This window comes from Biomphalaria glabrata, chromosome 11 (genome assembly GCF_947242115.1).
Source record: "Biomphalaria glabrata chromosome 11, xgBioGlab47.1, whole genome shotgun sequence".
Lineage (NCBI taxonomy): Eukaryota > Metazoa > Mollusca > Gastropoda > Planorbidae > Biomphalaria > Biomphalaria glabrata.
The window spans coordinates 37,833,836-37,855,709 of NC_074721.1; the positions used below are offsets into that span (position 1 = coordinate 37,833,836).

Below are 21,874 nucleotides of genomic sequence, written 5' to 3' on the forward strand. Positions count from 1 at the left end.
CTTTTGCCTTGATTGTATTTGTTTACATTGACCAGTTCGTACATTCCTTAATGCTGCTCGTCGCTTCCTTTGTGTTTTGTAATAACTCTCTCTCTCTCTTTTTTTATATATATTTTTATATATAAACATTGAGGATCTCAATATTTGGTGATAAAGTCTTCACCTGTATTTTTTTTACAGTGGTCAGAAGGTCATCATGTGGTCCAATCGCCTGCTTCGGATTTCCATGTTTATAATAATATGTGATCTTTGTATGTAAGGTCTATAATCCTTCTGTAACATATCAATTCCATTGCTAGAATCTATCTTTCTAGTTCTGCAGTTTGAGAACAGGAGTCGCATTCACCACCCTTGCGACAATTTCGTTGCCAGACGCGACACCTCTGATGGAACTAAAGAGTCATAAACTACTGTGAGTCATCGGCAAAGAAGTGATATGAATATAGGGGCCTACCGGTGGATTATATGTGGCACCACTGAGTGAATTTAAATAGTAAATAAACAGTATTGGAACTCCGTGATTTAAGAATGAGCATTTCGGGACTTCCCATTAACCACGGGGCTTTGGGTGCGCTCCGTCATGTAACATGATTATTTTCTTTAGTAGCCTAAGTCCTACCATAACACTGATAATAGAGAAAAATGAAATGACCTAACTACCATCTAATCTGGATTATTAAGATCCTGGATCCCTATATTATTCTTGTCTTCGGGTTCGGCGCTTTATTAGATTAAAACATAAAACACTTAACCATAGGCCTAATGTTTAACTTAAGGCCTACGGATGCAAAAATTGAGCATAATAAAATAGCCTACAAATACAAAGACACGTTTCTTATTCCATATGCTAGGATGAATTCGAAACTCTTCATGTGTGTATGTTTCTGCTGTGTTGTCTCTGTCTATGGTTGTCTGTATAAGAGAAAAAGAGTCCTTGTAATCACAACAAATTTCCATAATGATCAATTAACCAGTCTTATCTAGTGCCAGTTTAGCATGAAAAGGGTTGCCGGAATCAGACAGAAAAACCAATGACTTAGTAGAGTTTTAGTCTCTTAGCAGAATTATAGTCTCTAGTTAACATGAATGACTATTCGTACATAGGCCTAATTTAATCATCCTCTCTTTGGCAAAAAAAGTATGTGGATAAGATAACTTTAACAGAAATTTACGTTTAGGAAAATGGAATTAGAAAAGTAAAATTAACATTTTTTTATTGGCGTTAGATAAATCTACATTGAAATAGAATCTAGAACAACAAAGAATAACCGAATAACCTACTTTTATTTAGATCAAAACCATAGACATAGATAAATATATGTCTATGAAAAAAAAACTTTTATTTATATACTCTAGCATAGAAGATTGTCGTAAATAGGGGAAATAATCACAACTTAAGCTTGTTGTTGTTGTCACAGACAACGGAAGTTCATATTAGGTATAATCTAAATATCTAAATAAAACATTTTTCAATAAAAATGTCTGCATATAGATCTATATTTAATCGTAAAGTATAAACATCAAGATTTAACAATCGATTTAAATAATAATAGTTATAGAGATAATGATTCAAAATATAAAATAAATAGAAATTTTGAAATAATTGTTTTTGTTAAAAATTAGACTCTTTCATGATGCATGGGTTATTTTGCGTTTTACTTGTCTAGATTCTAAATCTCGCTCGATAACTAGCGTTACTTTAACAGAGTCAATGGCGACCAATGCTCATGGCTAATGGATCTTCGGCTGTAAAACGGAATTGTAAACCTTTTTAACTGATTATCGAATGGCGGCTAATCAGCTTTAATTGTAAAAATGACATCTTTGGAGCTTGTTCGTCACCCAGATACTCCTAGGGAAGCCCCAAATGATTGGGGAACAGGTCGTCGAGGAGCGGAAAGTTTATGGATTCCTCGAGCACCAACCTTCCACCATACGTAAGTTTTAGTTTAAATTAAAGTAGGCAGGTGCAGTACTGAGTACTCTGGAATATGATTATGTTATTGATAAATATATCAAAATTGACAATAAAAAAAATATCTAGATCTATCTATAGCTATAGACTAGATCTAGATTTCACTATCATTACGGTATACCTACCAGTTTATTGATTTTTATTGTATGTTTTTCTTTTGAGTTTAAGTTTAAGAACATAAATAGATTCTAGTTTAATCTAGATCTAATTCCTTATTTTTGTGTTGAATTGCTAAACTGTTTTGTTTGCTTATGTTCTTCAGTGGCTTTCCTCTTGAACATCATTACCAACTGACAAGCTTGAAACTGAGTGCTGTGCGAGACAATGATGAGCTGTAAGGAAACATTTCTCTTTGTTGCTTTTAACGACTTTTACTCATTGAAGTATATAGATGTGTTTTTTTTGTAATCGATGTACTTTAGGATTTTATGGCAATATTTAAACCCTTCCACCCATTCAAAGGTAATGTAATTAATATCTATTTTTAATGTAACTCAGTATGACATTTGAAGTGAAGGTATATTATAGGCCTATATTATTCAAGTCAGTTCTGCCACTGATCGCTGCTGGTTTTATCATAAGAGATTGGACCAAAAGCGCTCTGAGCATGCTATAAGCATGAAAGTAGCGCTATAAAAAAAGCTATAATAATATAATAATAAAAATAAGTAATATGATATGGTTTAAAGCAATAATGTTTTTTAGTTTCTTCTGAGAGTTTTAATTTTGTAACTGTTGCTGGATAAAATGCTGTACTTGAAATTGATGTAAAAATCTACTTTTGTGAACTTTTTTAGTCTTTATTTCTTTTTCAACAGAATTATTTTTAATTGCTTGTTCTAATTTTTATTTTCATTAGGATTCCACGTCCTCAGTCAGTCAATGTTATGTAAGTAATATTTTATTTTCAAAATGTATTTATATCTATTTATGGATTGTAATATTGTTTCTATATGGTTATGTAATAGAAGAACACACTGTATTAGAGATTTCAATCTTTAATTAAAATATCATTTTTGTCAACTTAAAGCAAAATTTTTCTAAAAGGTTCGGGGCAGTTAACAAAGCACTTTATTGTACAAGAGTTTAAAAAACTAGTTCTATTCACTTCTAACCAGAAAATATATTTAAGAGACTAAAGAAGTCCATTCATTTTTGTCATCTAAAAATAACAGTACTTCTGTGAAAGTCATTATCTTGTCTATGATTATTATGTACTGATAACAAAATTTAACATATTTTTGTAAGCCATGTTTATTGTCTTAGAGTTAAGCCGTTATTTTGTTTTTAACAGTGATTCCTAAGTTTCAATTATATTTTTGTAATACAACTAAAAAGTTTTAAAAGTTTTGTACTTATTTATTCTTATTATAATGCACAGTATTCTCAAGCAATTATCTCGATATTGAAATACAAACATTCTTTTGACTAACTTTCTCTCGCAATTACTCTTCTACTCAATATCTTTGGTGTTTTTTATCATGAAAAATACTGTTCTGAATTGTATTACTAGATATATACTTATGTATAAAACTTTCTTTGTCCCTTTATTTTTAAACTATTCATTTTTGGCTGATTCAATGTTTTTGCTTTACCTTTTAAGTTTTTGGTGATGCTCTTACAATGGTTTTTATTCTAAAAGTGAAAAGGCAATCAACAAACCGTTCCCAGCCGAGCATCCATTTGCATCCCATATTGAGAAGTTCGCCTTGATCCCTAAATTTGATTCACCCCAGGACCCTAAGAGAGGTGTAGCAGCTCGCCGGAAACCCATTAGTAATGAGATGCCAGCTAATCCTTATGATACCATTGTAGTCAAGAAAACCAAAGGTCAATTTTTTAAAAATATATTTTCATAAAAACATGACATTCTGATGTTAAGAAACCTTTTTCTATCCATTTAATCTTTAAGTTAATTAAACATGCATATTTTTTGTTTGTACACATTTTGTTCACTCTAGGCTCATACAAAATATTTATGGGTTTACAAAATACCTGGATATATAGCTGAGAGAAAGACTACTAATAGTAAATGGAAGTACTATGATTTAAAAAAAAAACTCTTTACGATAAAAAATAGCAAAATTTAATGGGGCTGATTAGTTTGGCTTGGCTTTTGAAGAGAGGTCGGGTTATTTTGGTATCTTAGGATGCCTAAAAGATGGTTGAGTGAGAGTAAAGGTGGTGGGTCATTGTGCTGGTGACATGACACCCTCCTTAACTGTGGGCAATAGAAACAGATGACCTTTACATTATCTTTTTACTTTACTTATTAATTATTAGCTCACATTTTTTATTATAGTTCATAGTTTATCGTAAAAGAAAAAACACATGCAAAACATAAATTATTTATTTTGACAACTTTACAGTATCCTATTGAAGTGAAGTTTCACACATAAACTTTGTATGACATCATATTTTATTAAATTTTACTCAATTTTTTTTTCTTTTTTTTTTTTTCAACAAAAAAAAATATGAATATTGAATTTATTCTATTATTGCAACATAAATTAGGAATTGATTTTTTTTTTTATTTACATAAGCCCTATATGTTTTTTTTTTACATTTAATTGTATCATCCTTTACAGTTGGGAGTTCACTCCATTTAAAATAGAATATTTTCATTAGTGTTTTTATATTTTAGAAATGTAAATGTAACCTATTTTCATAACAGGTTTCCCTTACAGAGAAGAAATCCAGTTCTTACCAAGTGACACAAACAAAGATCCACTGTACTGGCAGGGAGAGCACTTCTTTGATCAGGTCCTTACTGTCAGTAGCATATATGTGTTAGGAGTGAAAGCATTTTTTTCTTTTGTTGGAATTTACGTACGAAAGAGTTATATCCCTTTGTTTATATATTCCCAGGGTATCAATGTGAACTGAGTGCACATGATGTGAACTGAATGTTAGGAATTTGTTGCATGAAAGAGGCAGTTGGAGTAGAAGAGGACAGACGTTTGTTTGCTGTCATGGACTGTTTTCTATATATATATGATAAACTTGTAATTTGATGAAAGCTTTTTCTGGATTCCTTTAGAAATATATGTTTTTTTAATAAGTGTTTAGTTTCAATCAGCTGTGATCATTAATAAGTAACCCCTAGTGAGCCCAGTAAAGAATCTGACTCTTACTTCAAATACTAGCTTCATTATCACTGTTGTTCTTTCTTGCACTTTTGCTACATATATATATTTATTCTTACTTATTGATTGTTAATTGCTGAAACAAATGACTTGCTACATTTCCATGTTTCCTATTGGTACCATTTTCATTGTCATGTTTATGACATATGATTTTTTTTCTCATTGCCTTAAAATGTGTATAAATAGAAATTTCATATTAAGTATCATGATACAGTATAGTTTATTTATTTTCTGCTACAAAACTTAATGAATTATTATTATTGTTTTTTTTTTCTTAACTCTTTTTGACATCAAATAAATTGAAATTAATGACCTAATAATTCATGTCACTCTATATGGAGCCCAACATTGTGTCAAATATCAATTTCTTTTATACATTAAGGAATTATAAAAATGTACAATGTGTTAGTTCCATTATTTATTTTGTATTTTTTGTGTTTATTTTTGACAATTATTTGATTTTAAATATCACTATCATTCTTTGTTTTTCCAGCAATCTAAAATTCATGGTAACAGACTGCAGTATTACCCAACACCCATCAAGCAGATTGCACCTAACTTGCAGGAGCGGCCCCCAGAGTACCAGGTGTCGGAGAGGTCAGAGAATGTGCTGAGGAACCTTGAGCGAGATCAGTGGCTAACTACACATAACTTGAACTACACTGGACTTGGGCCAGCCAACCCGATGTGCCTAGACAACCTAGAATGTAAGAATGTCAGCTTTTTTAAAACCGGACTTTGGGATGATAATTTGGTAAGTGCTTTCTATTCAATTAACTTCCTGATCATAGTTGTGGCATTTAGTTTGCTTGTACCAATGTAAAGTGTTGATTAGTACGTAGTACATTTCTAATTTCACTTTCATCTAATACAATGACACAAACATTAGCGCATGCCAAGTATTGATGAAATAAAATACTAATTTATCTTTTATCACTTTAATAAATTCCTTTGAACACATATCCAATATTTATTCATGATTCCACAACACTAAATAAGCTTTTACTTTAAATTCTCACAATGTCAATGTAGCCACAAAACACAAAAACATCAAGTAGTTTTAACTGAACATCACTTTCACTTTTGAATGAGTAGATCTACTACTGCTTCAATTACTCCTAGGACTTCAAGACCCAGACAAAACATTCTTCTACAATTAATACTTAAGCAATCAATTCTTGCAGAACTTAGAATTTTTCTTTCTCGTGATCTCTCTTGTCTCTTGTTTTCTAGAAACTGAATTCAGCAACTTTTGACTTGACCTCAATATTTTATTGGTTCATAATTAATTAAAATGTTGTCACTAGGTGATTTTCTGTTGAGCTGAAACTTACTAGAATATGGTCATAGCTAACTGCTGAATTGATCTGTGACATTGGACGCATAGTACTTCATAGTGTCTGCAACACAGAGATTCTTGTGACCTTAGATCAATATAGGCTGTTGTGATATAAAGAGAATTTAAATCTCATGCGAGTCACAGCTGCTTGAAAACTCAAGACACCGAAAAACCTGATCATCATCATTAAACTCTAAAAATTAGTTAACACTTTGATAAAACATTTATTTTGGTATCGTATCGGTACTGGGGAATATGTCATCCTGTGTTTTTTACTATTCTATTCAGTCTCTCACTTTCACTGGTCATCATTCACTATCTAACCCTAAGCAACACTTTTGGTTTCAAGATTTCTAACCACAAAATAAAACTATTTCCTAACTCTACTCACTATGTACCTAACAAGGCGTACCTTGTTTATAGAAGCTTATAGAGATTAGTACTTGGCTGAACTCCAGGCAGAGTGGAACTCAACACAATGACATTGATTTTTTATTGCCCCATACACTCTCATTTAATAAAGTTGGACATTTGAACACAAATTTCAGGATGAAACATTCATATTGTACCAGTACAGGAAAATGCATTCTTGTGGGATTGGTACTGTTTGAAGTTATGGTCCTATAAAGTTATGTGAAAGAAATACTTTTGATTCAATATCAATATATTCATTATTTTACTGAACTGAATTATTCCACAGGTCATGATTGAGGGACACGGTGGCTGAGTGGTAAAGCACTTGGCTTCCACTCTAAAGGGTCTCAGATTGGAATCCCTGTGAAGACTGAAATTTCAAATTTTTTTTTTTAGGGCGTCCCTAAGTTCACCCAGCTCCATCTGATATTAGATGGGGAAAAGTAAATGCAGTTGGTCCTTGTGACACCATAATTAACCATGGGCCAGAGAAAAAAATGACCTTTAACTTTACATCATCTTCCCAAAAGATCACAAGGTCTGAAAGGTGTACTTTACTACCTTTTTTTAGGGGTCATGATCACACTTTCTTTTCTTTAGATGTAAATTATAAAAAAAATAATTCACAAATAATATTTTGCATTTTTTCATATAAGAAAATTTCACTTATTACTCATCTTTCCTTTATTTTTGGGTTTCAGAAAGATATTTCAGATGTTCCCATTCTGTTTTAAAAATGTTGTGTTGTAAATTAGACGCAAACTTTTTTTGGCTGCCTAAATTATTTGCAGTTTTAGCAGGGGTTGAGTGTCTATCAAAAACAAAATAGATATAAACAAAATGTCCTATTGTTATACTATATTTCAGTATCCATGTTCTGTCAATACGTTTGACCCAGCTCGTCCAATGGAGGGAAGACTCAGGAAACTCTTTGCACCAAAACATCCTGAACAAATTTATATAGAAAGTGGGTTCACCAGCACCCCAGTGAAGAGGTAAACAAATGTTGTTGTTTTTTTTATCATTTAAGAGATGTCATTTATTATATTAAGTTGCATTTGGGAATTCTAAGGTTAAATAACCCAGCTATGGAGTTCAGTGCTTAAAAACATTTAAAATTTCAATTAAATCAAAAGATTTTTTTTATGGTAGATTTTCACAATAAACAAAACAATGTCAATAGGACACTAAATTGAGCTTTCTTGTTGCCAACTAACTAAAAAAGAATTGAGCTAGAATTTAAACAACATCTCAATGCGTGGCAGTTGTTCTTCATATGAAATCTAATGTATTGCTGCTAGTTAGTTGCCTGTTTGTTTTGAAATCAGTTTAAAGTGACAGAAGTGAAAGTGGAATGCTTCCTCAAGCTGTTATTACTACAACATAATCTGTTGCTCTAAAATAGGTCTGCACAATCACAGACAACTCTAAGTCAGAGTGATATCAAAACACATGAATTATATTTTGAGTGCATTTAAGAATCACATGCTCAACCAGGGTAAAAAGTAAAGTAATTGCTTTCAGACCTTGTCATCTAAGGGGCAGATGATGTAATGTTCATTAGTTTCTGTTACCTGTGGTTAACAAGAGTGTCGTAGAGCAAGTACAATGACCTACTGCCTGTACTTTAACCCAACTTGTGTCAGCTATCCATTAGAGTTGGGTGGGCTTAGGGGTATCTGAAAATCCTGAAATTCAAAATCTCAGTTTTCACTAGGATTCAAACCCAAGATGCTTTTTTTTTGAAGCCACCATACCCCATGTTTGTGGACTTCATACTGTCATCATGATTTATCCGTGTTCAAACCCTGCCCGCTACCATTCCCTGTTGTCCTGCAGCAGACTTGGGCAAGAACATAATAATTTTCATTTCCGAAGGAACATCCAAAAGTTATGAAATAAAACAAAATAGTCGTTACATAATTTGTATTTATCCAGTTAATTTTGTGTGCATCTGTGATGTATTCTGCTCTAGGAAAAAGAACAAGAATGAAATTGAAGAAGATCGCTTGCTGAATGGACGAGACTATGTTAATTTGCCTGAGGACTTCAATAAAAACAACTTGAATGAAATAGTTTCTTGCCCACAGCAACCAGGTTTTGCAAATGTAGATACATCTGAGGTCAGTGTCTTACAAACATTATAACCTTTGTTCCGTATCAATGTGTTTATACTACCGGTACTGACATCTCTGAATTAGATATCATGATATAAATAGAAGATACTTATTTTGGGCAGAGGGCAAGGGAAATGCTAAAATTTTAACAGTAGATAAGATATGATTTAAGTATACCTAAATATTATTCTAGATCTAGACTCATTAATCTGAAACTTTTTCCACTAGAATTTACCAATGTTAAACAATGAATTTTATTTTTTTTTGTCACCTTATAAAAAGCTCTAACATAAAACTGAAAAATAATATAATGAAATTTGTATCTTATTTATTTTCTGCTTTCTTAATAATCTTTAATTCAACTAAATAATAAGGGCATAAAATTAATATTCAAATGTGAAACTAAAGTATTGTTCTGGCATACTTGGGGAATTTGAATACGCTGACCACTATATCCAGACCAGTGGAGACCAATAGCTTGTCATGTTCAAGGTCTATACGAGCTATTTGTCTCCACTGCCCACAGATTGGGACATTGCGGGTTAGTGTTCAGGCCTTCTATGATGATTGGTCTCATTCTGAGGGGCATCAAGTTCAAAGCCGGTAAAGATTGAACTTCATGATTTGTAGGATGCCCCTAAGTTAACCAGCTCTAATGGGCACCTGACATACATTGGGGAAATAAAGGCAGTTGGTCATTTCATAGGCCACATGATACCTTAATTAACCATTGGCCATAGAAACAGATGAGTTTTACATCATCTGCACTAAAAAGATGGCAAGGTCTGAAAAAAAGGACCTCCATCTGGTCTTGTTTTCTCTATGTCAGTCAAAGACCTTGCTTCCCTTTTGTTTTTCTCAGACATCAAACTATAAAGCAGTTACGCTTTATCCTTAAACACTACTGAGTCAACTCTAGAATATGGGCAAATCAAAAAAATTGGATAACTATACCACCTAGTTTCACTTTGTTTCATCATTTAGTTATGCACCCATTGCTATTTCAGCCACAACAGGAGAGTGGCAGGACAGGGGAAGCCACTCAACGTGATGAGGTGGTGTATCTTTCAGAATTGGAGAAAGAGATGCAGAAGTCTGTGCAGCAGATTGAAGCACAAAACCGTTGGAAACTACTTGAGTCTTCAACACCTAAACATGATATCAGTCAGTTAAGGGTATGTTTTGATTACACTTTAGAAACTTTAAATTGGGTTACACAAAAGCATTCATTCTTCTATAATTGCATACCTAATCTAACATTTCCTGATTACATACAAAAAATTTAATCATAACACGATAATGAAACTCAAATGGCTGGCTGGTCGTGCGGTTTGGGCTCTGGACTGTCATTCGGATTTATTGATGGTCTTGGGTTCAAACCCTGCCCACTCCCATCCCCCATCGTCCTGTGGGAGGTTTGGACTAGGAAGTAAACTATCTTTAACTCTAAAGGAACATCCGAAGCATGTAAAACATTTTACAAACAATGAGCAAAATGAATAATTCCATCGGAACATGGAAAATAATTATGGAGAGAAAGAGTTAAAATTATGTTAACAAAAAAAATAAAATGATAATTCCACTTTTGATAGTTTTGTTATTTCTGTTGTGCATTTTTCTATTTCTTAGTTTATTGTATTTGTAAATTTTTCTTCTGTAGGTCAAATACAATATACTCAAAGATAAGGAAATGCCAACTGCATTTTATAGGCATGAAGGAAAATATAATGAGGAAAGAGCTGGCCTCTATAAGACAAGCTATGATCCGCAGCAACTGGCCTACTCGATGAATGCACAACGTCTTAGTGGAGGCACTTTGTTCAACACAAGCTTATCCCATGTTGATGCCAGTCAATATCCCACAGTCCTTTGGGATGAAAACGAGGCTGCACTAAGAGACAGGTTAGAAATTATTATTTTATTTTTTTAAATCTCCGTGATAATTTTAAGCCAAAAAAATTTTTGATCAATTGGAATGAATTAAAAAAAAAAAGAATTAGCATCAAAGCATACATGATTAGAAGACAGGGCATTGGTAATGGATTTCAGCCACTTGCCCGGCAGCTTGTGATTCTCGAAGCTATTATCACACAAGAACTTCTACTTGTCAGCAAGCCTGCTAATTCTATTAAATTTGTTTGGCTTGTCAAGACCATCAATTATTCAAATTTAATTCAAAGTAGTCATTTCTAAATGACTTGGCATCTACTAAAAGTATTTTATGAGAATCATTTTTGTTATGAGTCATATTAAAAATGCTTCAAAATTTTTAGAGTAGTGAATCAAGTTGGTTGATCCATAAGTAACTGATTTCACTATAACATGTTGACTGTATTTTTTTCCTGTATTACATCTATGATGTCATAATAGAGTTATTCTTGATCTTTTCATGGTTTCAGCAACACTGTTGTATTCAAGAACAATGAGTTGAGTGGAGACAGACCCAGTACAGGGGACATGCTGGACCCTTACAATGAGACTGTTGCACTGCAAAGGGCAGCCCTTCAGCCTGATGTGGCCACAGCCAACCCACGGGTTCAGGTAAGCCTTTCTAACTTTGATGCTTTGTTTTTAATAGGTTATGACATGACACCATTAAATTACTTAACAGTCTGTGGAGCTGAGTAGGTGAAGTAAAAAGTGAATTAATATTTATGAATATCAAGATCATTGAAACATTCAATTTACTACTATAGAGGAGCATCTTTCATTTAGCTTTTTTTTTACTTTTTAAAATTTACATTCCCAAAACACCTGATACAAACTTTTGTTATTTTTTTTTTTAATATCTTGCATAACAATTGCAATAAAAGCATCAAATTCAACAATGTTCAATGTTTGACTGTACAACTGATGTCATGGTTATAACTCTGACAGTTTTAAACTTTTTGTTACTGAAGATGTATGAGGGTATCCTGAGACACTTTGTTTTCATTCATGCATTTCCATGACACTTTTTTTGATGGCAGCTTCTTTATTAAGAGATTATGTCCTTAAGATCTTCACCAGTCTCTTCTCTTTTTAAGTAAAGTTTAAAGCTGGCGACATTAATTCTTGACCATTAGAAATGATCCAATGACACTTCTCTTCTTCTTTAAGTATTAGTATGTGCATGTGTATCAAACTGTGGGCTGGTATTGCTAGTGTAATAGACTTCATAGTTTAATAGACTTTATACTTTTATCTGGACAGGAAGGGGAGTTTATTCTAAGAGACAGTGTATATGGAGGATATCACAACACCAAAAAGTTTCTACAGGAGAACAAACTGGAAAAGAACATACGCATAGATCCAAGTTTTGTAATGTCTAAAGAGAATCAAAATTTAGAGAGGTAATTAATATCAAAATGGTAGAATGGTCTTTTTTTTAGGGGCATTGTTCCCCTTGATTATTCTGACTCCTGGTAGAATATTAAAAACAGTTATGCTAATTAGAGAAACAGCAAAAAAATCATTGAGGAAGTTGCCAAAGACATTGGTCATTGAATGAAAAACAGTTTTTGCTCTCATTTTGTGTAAATTACACAAATGTGAAGCTAGCGCTGAAACAATGAATGATGTATACCTCTTTCTCTTAACATTTAAATGTTGTCCAAATATTATTATCTTATTAAATTTATATACAATTGGGAATCAATACAACCTTGATAACAAATTGTAGGTCTATAATTAGAAAAAAACAACTAATTGTTAGGTTACTTTTTATTACCAGTACTTAATGTCTTATAATTATTAAATATAGAACATTCAGCTGTACTTCTAATTAGGCATCTACTGCAAAGCAATCTAAAATACTTATTTCAATTTTGTTTATAGAGTTCGTGAGAAAGCAGCTCCAAGAAATAAACCAGTAAGAACCGGTTCTCTCAAAGTGGTACATTTCTCTGATAAGGTCAATGTGGGTAACATGCATGTGAATGTTCCAGTGAAAATTGAAGAATCTTTTATCACCCCGCTGACCAAACAGGAAGGTGAAGAGTTGGCCAGTGCTTTTGGTCATGATAAGGTTTGCCATATTCCTGAAGATATCTTAAAATCTTAACTTAATTAAATTATTCACTAGCTTGTTATTTTCTCCTCTCATTAGAATGTGTGGGGGGTTTTTTATGCTTCAATTGTATGGGTTTTTAAAATTGTTTATTGCACAAAGTTTTTATATAAGCATCACTGTTGTAATTGATCAAAAAGAGTTCCAAAGGTTCTAGTGCTAGAAGTGGAATAGGAAACAAGCTCCTGGCCTCCACGTATGATATTAAATAAATGGTTTAGAACCTGTTCTTTCTGACAGTAAAAGATAATTCACGGAGGCCTCAAAACTAGTTCACATTGTTCTTGTTGGCCTTCCTCTCATCTTGTTGGCCTTCCTCTCCTCTTGTTGGCCTTCCTCTCCTCTTGTTGGCCTTCCTCTCATCTTGTTGGCCTTCCTCTCATCTTGTTGGCCTTCCTTGTCATAGATTGGCTTTGATTCATGTCGTAGAGCATTTTTTCATGTGACTATAGAGCCCTGTTCTAAGGAGACATTCCTGTCTGCCACACTAAAGGTGAAGCTGGAGTGTCCTCTCCAGTTTTTATGATTGGGGCCTTGAATACAACAAGATGTAATCCTCTGCATTAGCTATGGTTGGAAGGATGTCACTAAACAGCAGTTCCCCTGTCTCCACGCAGCCAGTGCATCTAAAGGAATGGCCATCACCTGATGCAGTTTGGGATCAGTAGCTTCACAGGTTCTGTCAAAAAGTAGCACTGTGAACTGCCTGCTGCCAAAGGGTCATCAGCTCCTATTTTTTTTTCTGGGTTGACTTCCTAAGCCTTTCCATTTGTGGGTATAGCCGCAACACAGCAGAGGTTTGAAACCTCCTCCTCTGTTGACCATCTTTCTCCTTTCCTGTCTGCCTGTTGCCTTTGATATAGACCCTTTCAATGACAGGCAGTCCATTCTTTTATGTTGTCTTCCCATAGCTTTCTCTGCCTCTTCCCTCTTTTTCCTGGTAATGTTCCTTGAAGGAAGGTTTTTGTAAGGTCTGAGGACATTGTGATAGAAAGTCAAGCATTAATGCATGTCATAAAAGAGAAATAAGAGTGTGTTTCTGCCCGGCCCCTAATTTGGTCCTTTTTGATGGTAGCCTGGACTGTACTATCCCAGACAGACATTTTAGCTATCAATATCTTCATACCAGTTATATAAATAGGATTTTTGGGATTTATTGATTTTGATATTTTAATCAATAACATTTATTGCCAAAATAATAACAACCCACAGATAACTTCACTAAGCTATACAGAGACCAAAAAACAAGGGCCACAATCCATAAATGATCTGAAAGGAGATTGCAGGAATCTGGCTGAAAATTTGCTCGGCAGTCCTGCAGTGCCCACTGTCATAGCTAGGAATACCACCATGGCCTTGAAACCTGAATTTGTCAACTTCACCCGAAAACCTCAGCGGAATGCGACTTCGGTCTCCGAGATGGCTGACCAGTTTAGGAGTTTATCCACTAATTTTTTGCCAACTGGTGTGTACAAATATTGTTCATTTCTGTGGGGTTTTTTTAAAGTAATATATTTATTACTTTTAACTAATCAGTTTTACTTTTATGAAATACGAAAATATTTTATAAACTAATCATGACTAATTTTGTCGTAACTGATCCCTGCTTTCCTGCCTCTCTTTTTTTCTAACTTCCTCCTTCTGCTATTCGTTGTTTTGTTTATACCGGTACTGGTAGTCTTAATTTAATCTTTTCCTTGAAAATAATAAAAATTCTTATAGATTCATTTAAGCCAGAAATGTAAGCCACTTATTAAATCAATGATATCTAGTTGAAAATGAATATATTCAGGAACTATCATTGTCAAATTTTTAGTTTTAAAACCAATCATATAAAAATATTAATTTATTTTTAGATAACAGTGCAGTTCTGTTTTGTTTTAGTCTGCCCCATCGATAAAAGCCATCATTGAGTTTGTGCTTTAAGTCTGTCCTGTCTGATTTAGACTTTAAAATTTTAAAGTATGGTACTATATATCAAATTCAATTTCATCCTCGCTTGTGTCATGCTCCAAACAAGTACAACACATTAAAGTTTAGTTTTCAAACTGTATTCACATGCTCATAGACCATTTTCAAAACAAGATTTTTAATTCTTTTTTTTTTAGTTTTGTACTATTTTATAGTAATCGTTACTAAATTGTGATGACAGAAAGAAACAGTGCTTGTAGAATAAATGTAATTTATTTAAAAAATTATTACATGTGTTGATAGCTTCGGCAGCTGCCTATGTTTTTCTGAAAGCATTTTTGTTTTTAGAAACTAAAATGCCTATTGAATGGATAGACCTATGAATATTTAAAGGGCATTTCTTGTTTTTTTTTTTAAGCTTGCTATCTTATTTAAGTGTTATTTTATGTATAATGTGCTGATTACCTACGCGTTTGTATATAATTTTAAGTTCCTTTATTTTGTATTATCCTGTTTCTTTTAATTTGTCATTTATCTTAAGCAGAAGCGAAATCTTTTTTTTCTTATTTATCAAAACTAAGTGCTTTAAAATATTGTTCTGTCTATCGACAGTAGTGTATGATATTTTTAAGTAATTAGTCTAATATTTAGGAAAGTAAATCACAGCCTAGTTTTACTGATTCAATTGTGATAATCTTTTGACAAATGTAATGCTACTGGGAAATGTCTATATCTTAAAACATTATAACTTTTTACAGAGATATTTTTTTGTGTTTGCAGAAGAAATTAATCCCTTTCTGTTTAGATGAACTTTTGACATTTAAAAAAAAAAAGATTAGTTTTCTTTTATATCTCAATGAACTTTACAAGTTCTTAATTTGTTTCATGGCTAGGTCTGAAAAATGCTTCTTCTATGAGTACCAGCTATTCAAGCCAGTTTCCATACTATGACCTGTCAGAGAAGAAAGATAGAAGATTTGATTGGGAGCCTGGCAAAGGTCATCTGAAGCCGCAGTCCTGCCTGATGGATTTACAGGACAGTTTTATCAAATCTGAGGTCAGTCCTACTTTATATATTGACCTAATTAATAAATCAGGTTTTCTTGATTACACATTATCAGAGTGTGTGTTTTTTTTGTCAGTATTGTCTGGCCTGCAATCCTCTTTGAAAATCTGTTATTAAAATATTTAAAATATAAACAGAGAGTGAACATTTATTTGAATTTACTTTTTTTTTTAATTATGGATGGGTTTGGTAGTATTGTTCAAGGTTTTTTTAAATATTAACAACTAGCTGAATGGCCTTGTATTTTAGCATTGACTTTTTGTCATGCTTCGATTTTGTAGATGTTTGGGTAAAGACAGGAAGTTGCACGATTGTAATATCTCTGTCTACCTCACTTCTGTTGTGGAAAATAAAAGTTGTTGAGTCGTTCACAAAACTTTTGCTAGGGAATTTTTTAATGCTATTTTATGTATATCTGAATTTTTTTAATGCTTCCATTTTAAACAGAAGGGATAGTTCCCAGTTATATTACAAAACAATTTTTTTTTTTTATTTTCAAATACACGTCCGGTTTAGATCTTTTGATGAGATTACTTTTTATACTTTTTGTATCAAAAAATTCTTTGATATTTAATTCATTTCCTAATTCTGAAACCAATTTTATGTTTTGTTAGCTTTGGGTATTTACTTTCAGACAGCTAGTACTGTTTGTGGAGTACTGGTTTAAATAAATAAACAGATATTTCTCACTAATAATAACATTTTGTCCTGTCCTGCAATCTTCAGGTTCATAAACGATTTCATCATCAATTTCCTGAGATTGCCCCGGACCACAGAATCAATGTCAATTCTGGCAAGAAACATCATTTTTTTGGCATGAATGCCCAAGTTCTACATGGATAGTTTCATTTTCCTTTTTTTTCAACATCTTAGCTCAACAGATTTCCATTTATTATTTTCTAAATTTCATTTTAGTTTAATATCATTTTTATGGGCTAAAAACATTTAGAGATATTAATTTTTCATTGGAATTTATAATCTCCAGCAAAGTGCTCAGAAATATTAGTGGCTGAAGAAATTACAGGCCTAAAATGTATGTCTATTTGTCAAAATGCATATGTATGAATAGGCAACTAAATGAGTGTTAAAGAGTCAATCAAAACTAACCCTATTAATGCAATTTTTTTTTTGTGTGAGGCAAACATAATTAAGTTAGACAATGTTTTACCAAATATTGGATGTTATTAAAAAAAAAAAAAGGGAAATCTGTTGAGACCAGTTGATACAAATGTACATGTTCAGTTGTTGATGTTGCTATTTTCTTTTTTTTCTTGTTTTTTGAAATTTTGCTATTTGCATTTGTTACTGTTTTTTGGAACAAAGTTATTTGATATTTTATTACTTAAAGATGACTGTGATACATAAACTTGTATGTGATATAATGCACTTTTTTATACAACCTTTTATCGGACACTTTAATTTATATTCTTCTGGAAGACTCTTTTCAAACCTATCTTTAAAAATAGGCTCACCTTATTTTTTACCATGTCACCCCTCTATATCACAACTATCCCTATTTGCTATTGACTTGTGCTGATTATCAGAGTAACAAACAACCACATGTTTGAAAAATATCTTCTCCATTTCATTTTCTGACTAAAGCTGTCTTTCTTTTTAATATTTGTACAAGCAGATAATTTATATTCTTATTACGTTTTTATTATAAAATTATTGTGACATAGTCATTCTTATCAGCATTAATTTGGTATTTTGTTAATATTTTTTAACTATATTGAGGTTACTTTATAAGATTTCAATACATCGTTGGAACATCGTTATTGTGTAAATGATTAGGTTTGATATCAATGTACTTTACTCGTATGATCACACTAATTAATTTATTTAATTCTATAGAAGAAGAGTCTTATTTCTTAAAAACATTTTGTTTTCATTCTTTAAACTATACCAATGTTTATAGATTGAAATCTATAAAATGTTTATAGATTGAAATCTATTTTTAAAATGCTGTTTCTATTTTACTAATAATTGCAGATATTTCTTCAGAACAATTAGAACATATTTATCTTATCTTCTTATCTTAGAGAAAAACAAATGTAAAATCATTTTAAATTGTTGCAAAACTTAGCTGTAAATCAATTCTAAAAAGATAATAAATCATCATAGCTATTGTTTATGGTCCAAATTTGCTAGATGGATGTCGAGAATAAATCAACAAAGTAGGGCACTGTCTTCTAAGAGAAAATTTTTTAGAACTTTTACAAGGCTTTGTTAGACCCAGCTGAATATTAATATACTACCCATTTATAATAAATATGCATATCGGATCAAAGTTCAATTATGTGTTGTTAAATAAACAAAAAAATCAATGTCAGTGGATTTTTAACTATACTTTTACATGCTTATTGGGTCACAGTATTACTTGTTCATTTTGATGAGCACTTGAGTTCATGAATCTGTCTCACTTGTTCACTTTGTACTGATCTTTCATTCTGTGTTATTTTCTTGAGGTCTTAATATCTTAAGTTAAAATCACAACGAAACTTTTGATTTTCAACTATCATGACAGAATTGTACTTCCTTTTTTTTGTCTGTGTAATACTATAAGATGTGCTCTTTTTGACCGGTATATTTTCACTTATTGCTGACTAGGCTATCTATACATAGCTATTCATTTTTATGCTTTTTATTAAAGTAAAGTTCCCCTTTCAGACCTTGTGGTCTATAGGGCAGATGATGTAAAGGTCATCTATTTCTGTGGCCAACGGTTAGCAAGGACAGCACAACGACCAATCGCCTTTACTTTTCCCCAACTAATGTCTGGTACCCATTAGAGCTGGGTGGACACACAGGCCCCTGAAGATCCCGAAATTAAAAATCCCAGTCTTTACCATGATTCGAACCCGGGTTCAGAATCCAAGCGCTTTATCGCTCAACCACCACACCTCCCAAGCTTTTTATTACTTCAGTATTAACGTTGTCGAGTATTTTAAAATATATATATGTTATCTTTTTTATCTATTGTTTATATATATTTATATATTGCACTAAATAATTTTAGTACATAATCATGTTTCTTCAATAATGGATACTTATTCTGAAAATATTATAATATTCATCTCATTATTAATTAGGATACATTGTGAATTAATTAAATAGAGAATTTCACATAGGCCCTTAGCAATCTAGTTTTTTTAGAAAAAAAAGTTATTTTTATGCTTTTACCCATAAAGAAATAATTGTAGTTTCTAGTCTGCGCTGTCACTTCCTCTAAATTGGACATGAATATATTTTTGTTTCCCCCCCCCCCCCCTTTTTTTTATTTTGAAACTAATAATTATTTACCCATACATATTTGAAACAAAATACAGGGTGTAATATGTGCGTTAGATCTATATTTGTAAAAATAGAATATATAAAAACATTAGTGGTATTAGTATGCTATTATTTTGCTTTCTTTTTTTTCTTTCTTTGGTTAGATATACATCATAGGAAAAGAACCATTCTCTCCAATCCGTCCCTTGCTTTTGAGCAGATCTGGCAGGCAGAAGAATGTTAGCAAACATCCTTACCAAAATAAAAACTGTTATCTACATCCACAAAATTTGTTTTACTGAATACATTTGAAGTTTGATTTTTTTGTTTTGTTTTGAAATAATCTGATACTTTTACTTGCTGAGTTTTAATATATTTTCTGTATATTATGATGGAGAGGCAAAGTCAATAATTTAAAGTATTGAGGAACCTAATAAATAATTCCAATTTTCTATTTGTTCACTAAGCAAAGCAACCTAAATGCCTAAATATATGTCACATGATATGAGAAAATTGTATGATATTGGGTATTTTTACCTTAAACTTAACAATGTCAAGGACTCTTAAGACTGCTTTATGATCCTTACAGAAATTTGTTGTGATTACAAGGACTCTTTTCTCATATAAAGACAACACAACAGAAAAATACACATAAATACAACAGACACAACATAAAGAGTTCATTCAGTGACTACACATAGGTATCTTGGTGCTTTTCATGTTCCCTGATCACTTCACTGTTGCCAACTAAAAACAATTGAGCTATAATTTTAACAATATCTTCATGAGGGCAGTTGATATTCATATCAAGTCTCCTTTATTACTGCTAGTCAGTTGCTCTTTTGTTTTTAAATAAGTTTTTAGTCATAGAGTCTACTGCTTCCTACATTTTGAAATTATTTTATGTTATAAATTAAAGAGCTTAAAAAATTAGGTTCTTCTGTTTTGAAAAGTGAAAAAGAAATTTATCATACACCTTTTAAAAAAACACATAGCTTATCCACACTTCCTGTATTTTAGTACACCAGATACACCAAACTTGAGTTATTTATAGTTTTTCTGCCATGTTCTGAAAATCTCCAACAGTATCTAATGGATTGAAATAATGGATAGAGTAATAAAGACACTGAATTTGAAAACTATAGTGTAAAGTGGTTTTGACATGACCCTCTAGTTAAATTATACTTTAGATAGACTAGTTATAGTGCTTGTGTTTGTTTGCATTTCTTTACATATAAAACTCTTTTGCAGCTGAAGTTCTTTTGTTTATGATTCATGTTGCTGTTTTTTTTTTTACAAAGCTTATACAAACTCACTCACTCAGTCTGTCTGGTAAAAAGTTTGTACACATTTTTTTTTCTCCTGCACTCATTCTTGGCTAAAGTTGAACCTTTGCACGATTATTCACTGGTATAGACAAGACATGAATCAATTTAAAAAAAAAACTTTAACCAATAAGTCAATTAATTACTACTATTTAATTATTTTGTTTGATACCAACAAGTGAAATTAATCCTTCAGTATTCACAGATATGCCTAAATATGTAGTATTTTGTCCCCTATGGTAATTAATTATTTTGTTTGATATTGAATAAAGGAAATAACTTCCATGTTATTGAGAAATATAGCTGCAAGTGCAGATTTATTCCTCTTAGATAAGCTTTTTTTTTTTTAAAAAGGATTTTTAAATTTGTATTACAGACCTATATACATGTCCGGGAGTGAAAATGATTATTAGTGATCTGGTTTTGTTGATGGTTCAAAGTTACTTCTATTGTTAATTGGTTGCTATAAATTCTATTTTATGTATGTCCATTTTTTGTGCCTTTCCTGTTATTTGTCACTTTAATTGTTCATTCATTCTTTATTAATACTTTTTATTTACTGATCCATACATTTTATTTATTGATCCATGTGTTCTATAAAATCTCACTTTTATCAGTATTATGTAAAGACAAATTATATTTTTTTTTATAGGCCTTCAGTGATTTTTCAAATATGGGTTTGATTTTTATGCTATTAATGTGTTTTTTTTTTTATCACTTACACTTGCTTATCTGTGATACAAATTTCTATAAAGAATATTCAATAACAATTTTGTTTCGTATTAGCAAGATCATGTTTTTGATGTATTTCATTTATTATTTTGTATTTCAATTTCTGCTTTTACTAAGATTTTGTTTACTGTTTGAAACTAGTGTGATATTTATTTTTTTTAAATGATACAACTTTAATATTTATATTTACTTTGATGTGGGTTATGCATTGCAAATAAATTGTTTGTCTTTAATATGATTTTGTTTTTTTGTTCATTATCGTTTCTTCTTTTGCACCATGCACGAAAAAAGATGCGCGACGGCACTTCGACTCTCTTTGGCTTTGTAAAAAACTTGAAGCTGGTGTTCCATTAGTATAGTTCCATGGTTAAACTTGTAAAAAATTATTTTGTCACAACATATATACACCTCCTGACACAAGAAGTACAGTAAACATTTTTAGAGCACACGAAATTTATTTTGTCAACCAAAAATATATTCGATATGGAACTACACTGAACTAGCCTAAAATCAAGCAGTGGTTTGCAA

General features: G+C 31.8%; 1 protein-coding gene across 2 annotated transcripts; it reads left to right on the forward strand.

The window, feature by feature from the left end:
* Nucleotides 1–1,614: 1,614 nt before the first annotated feature.
* Nucleotides 1,615–20,958, forward strand: LOC106053280 (uncharacterized). 2 transcript variants are annotated; one of them, XM_056003565.1, is made up of 17 exons: nt 1,615–1,937; nt 2,238–2,309; nt 2,835–2,864; nt 3,618–3,805; nt 4,650–4,738; nt 5,615–5,875; nt 7,742–7,869; nt 8,850–8,997; nt 9,999–10,166; nt 10,652–10,893; nt 11,391–11,532; nt 12,184–12,323; nt 12,808–12,997; nt 14,252–14,504; nt 15,844–16,007; nt 16,743–16,809; nt 19,454–20,958. In XM_056003565.1, the coding sequence occupies exons 1-17, from the start codon at nt 1,816–1,818 to the stop codon at nt 19,531–19,533; spliced, it is 2,484 nt and encodes an 827-aa protein (XP_055859540.1). In that variant the 5' UTR covers nt 1,615–1,815; the 3' UTR covers nt 19,534–20,958. The 2 variants fall into 2 exon arrangements, with proteins under 2 accessions (XP_055859540.1, XP_055859541.1); XM_056003566.1 differs by lacking the exon at nt 19,454–20,958 and having other exon boundaries at nt 1,616–1,937; nt 16,743–17,798.
* The last annotated feature ends 916 nt before the right edge of the window (nt 20,959–21,874 follow it).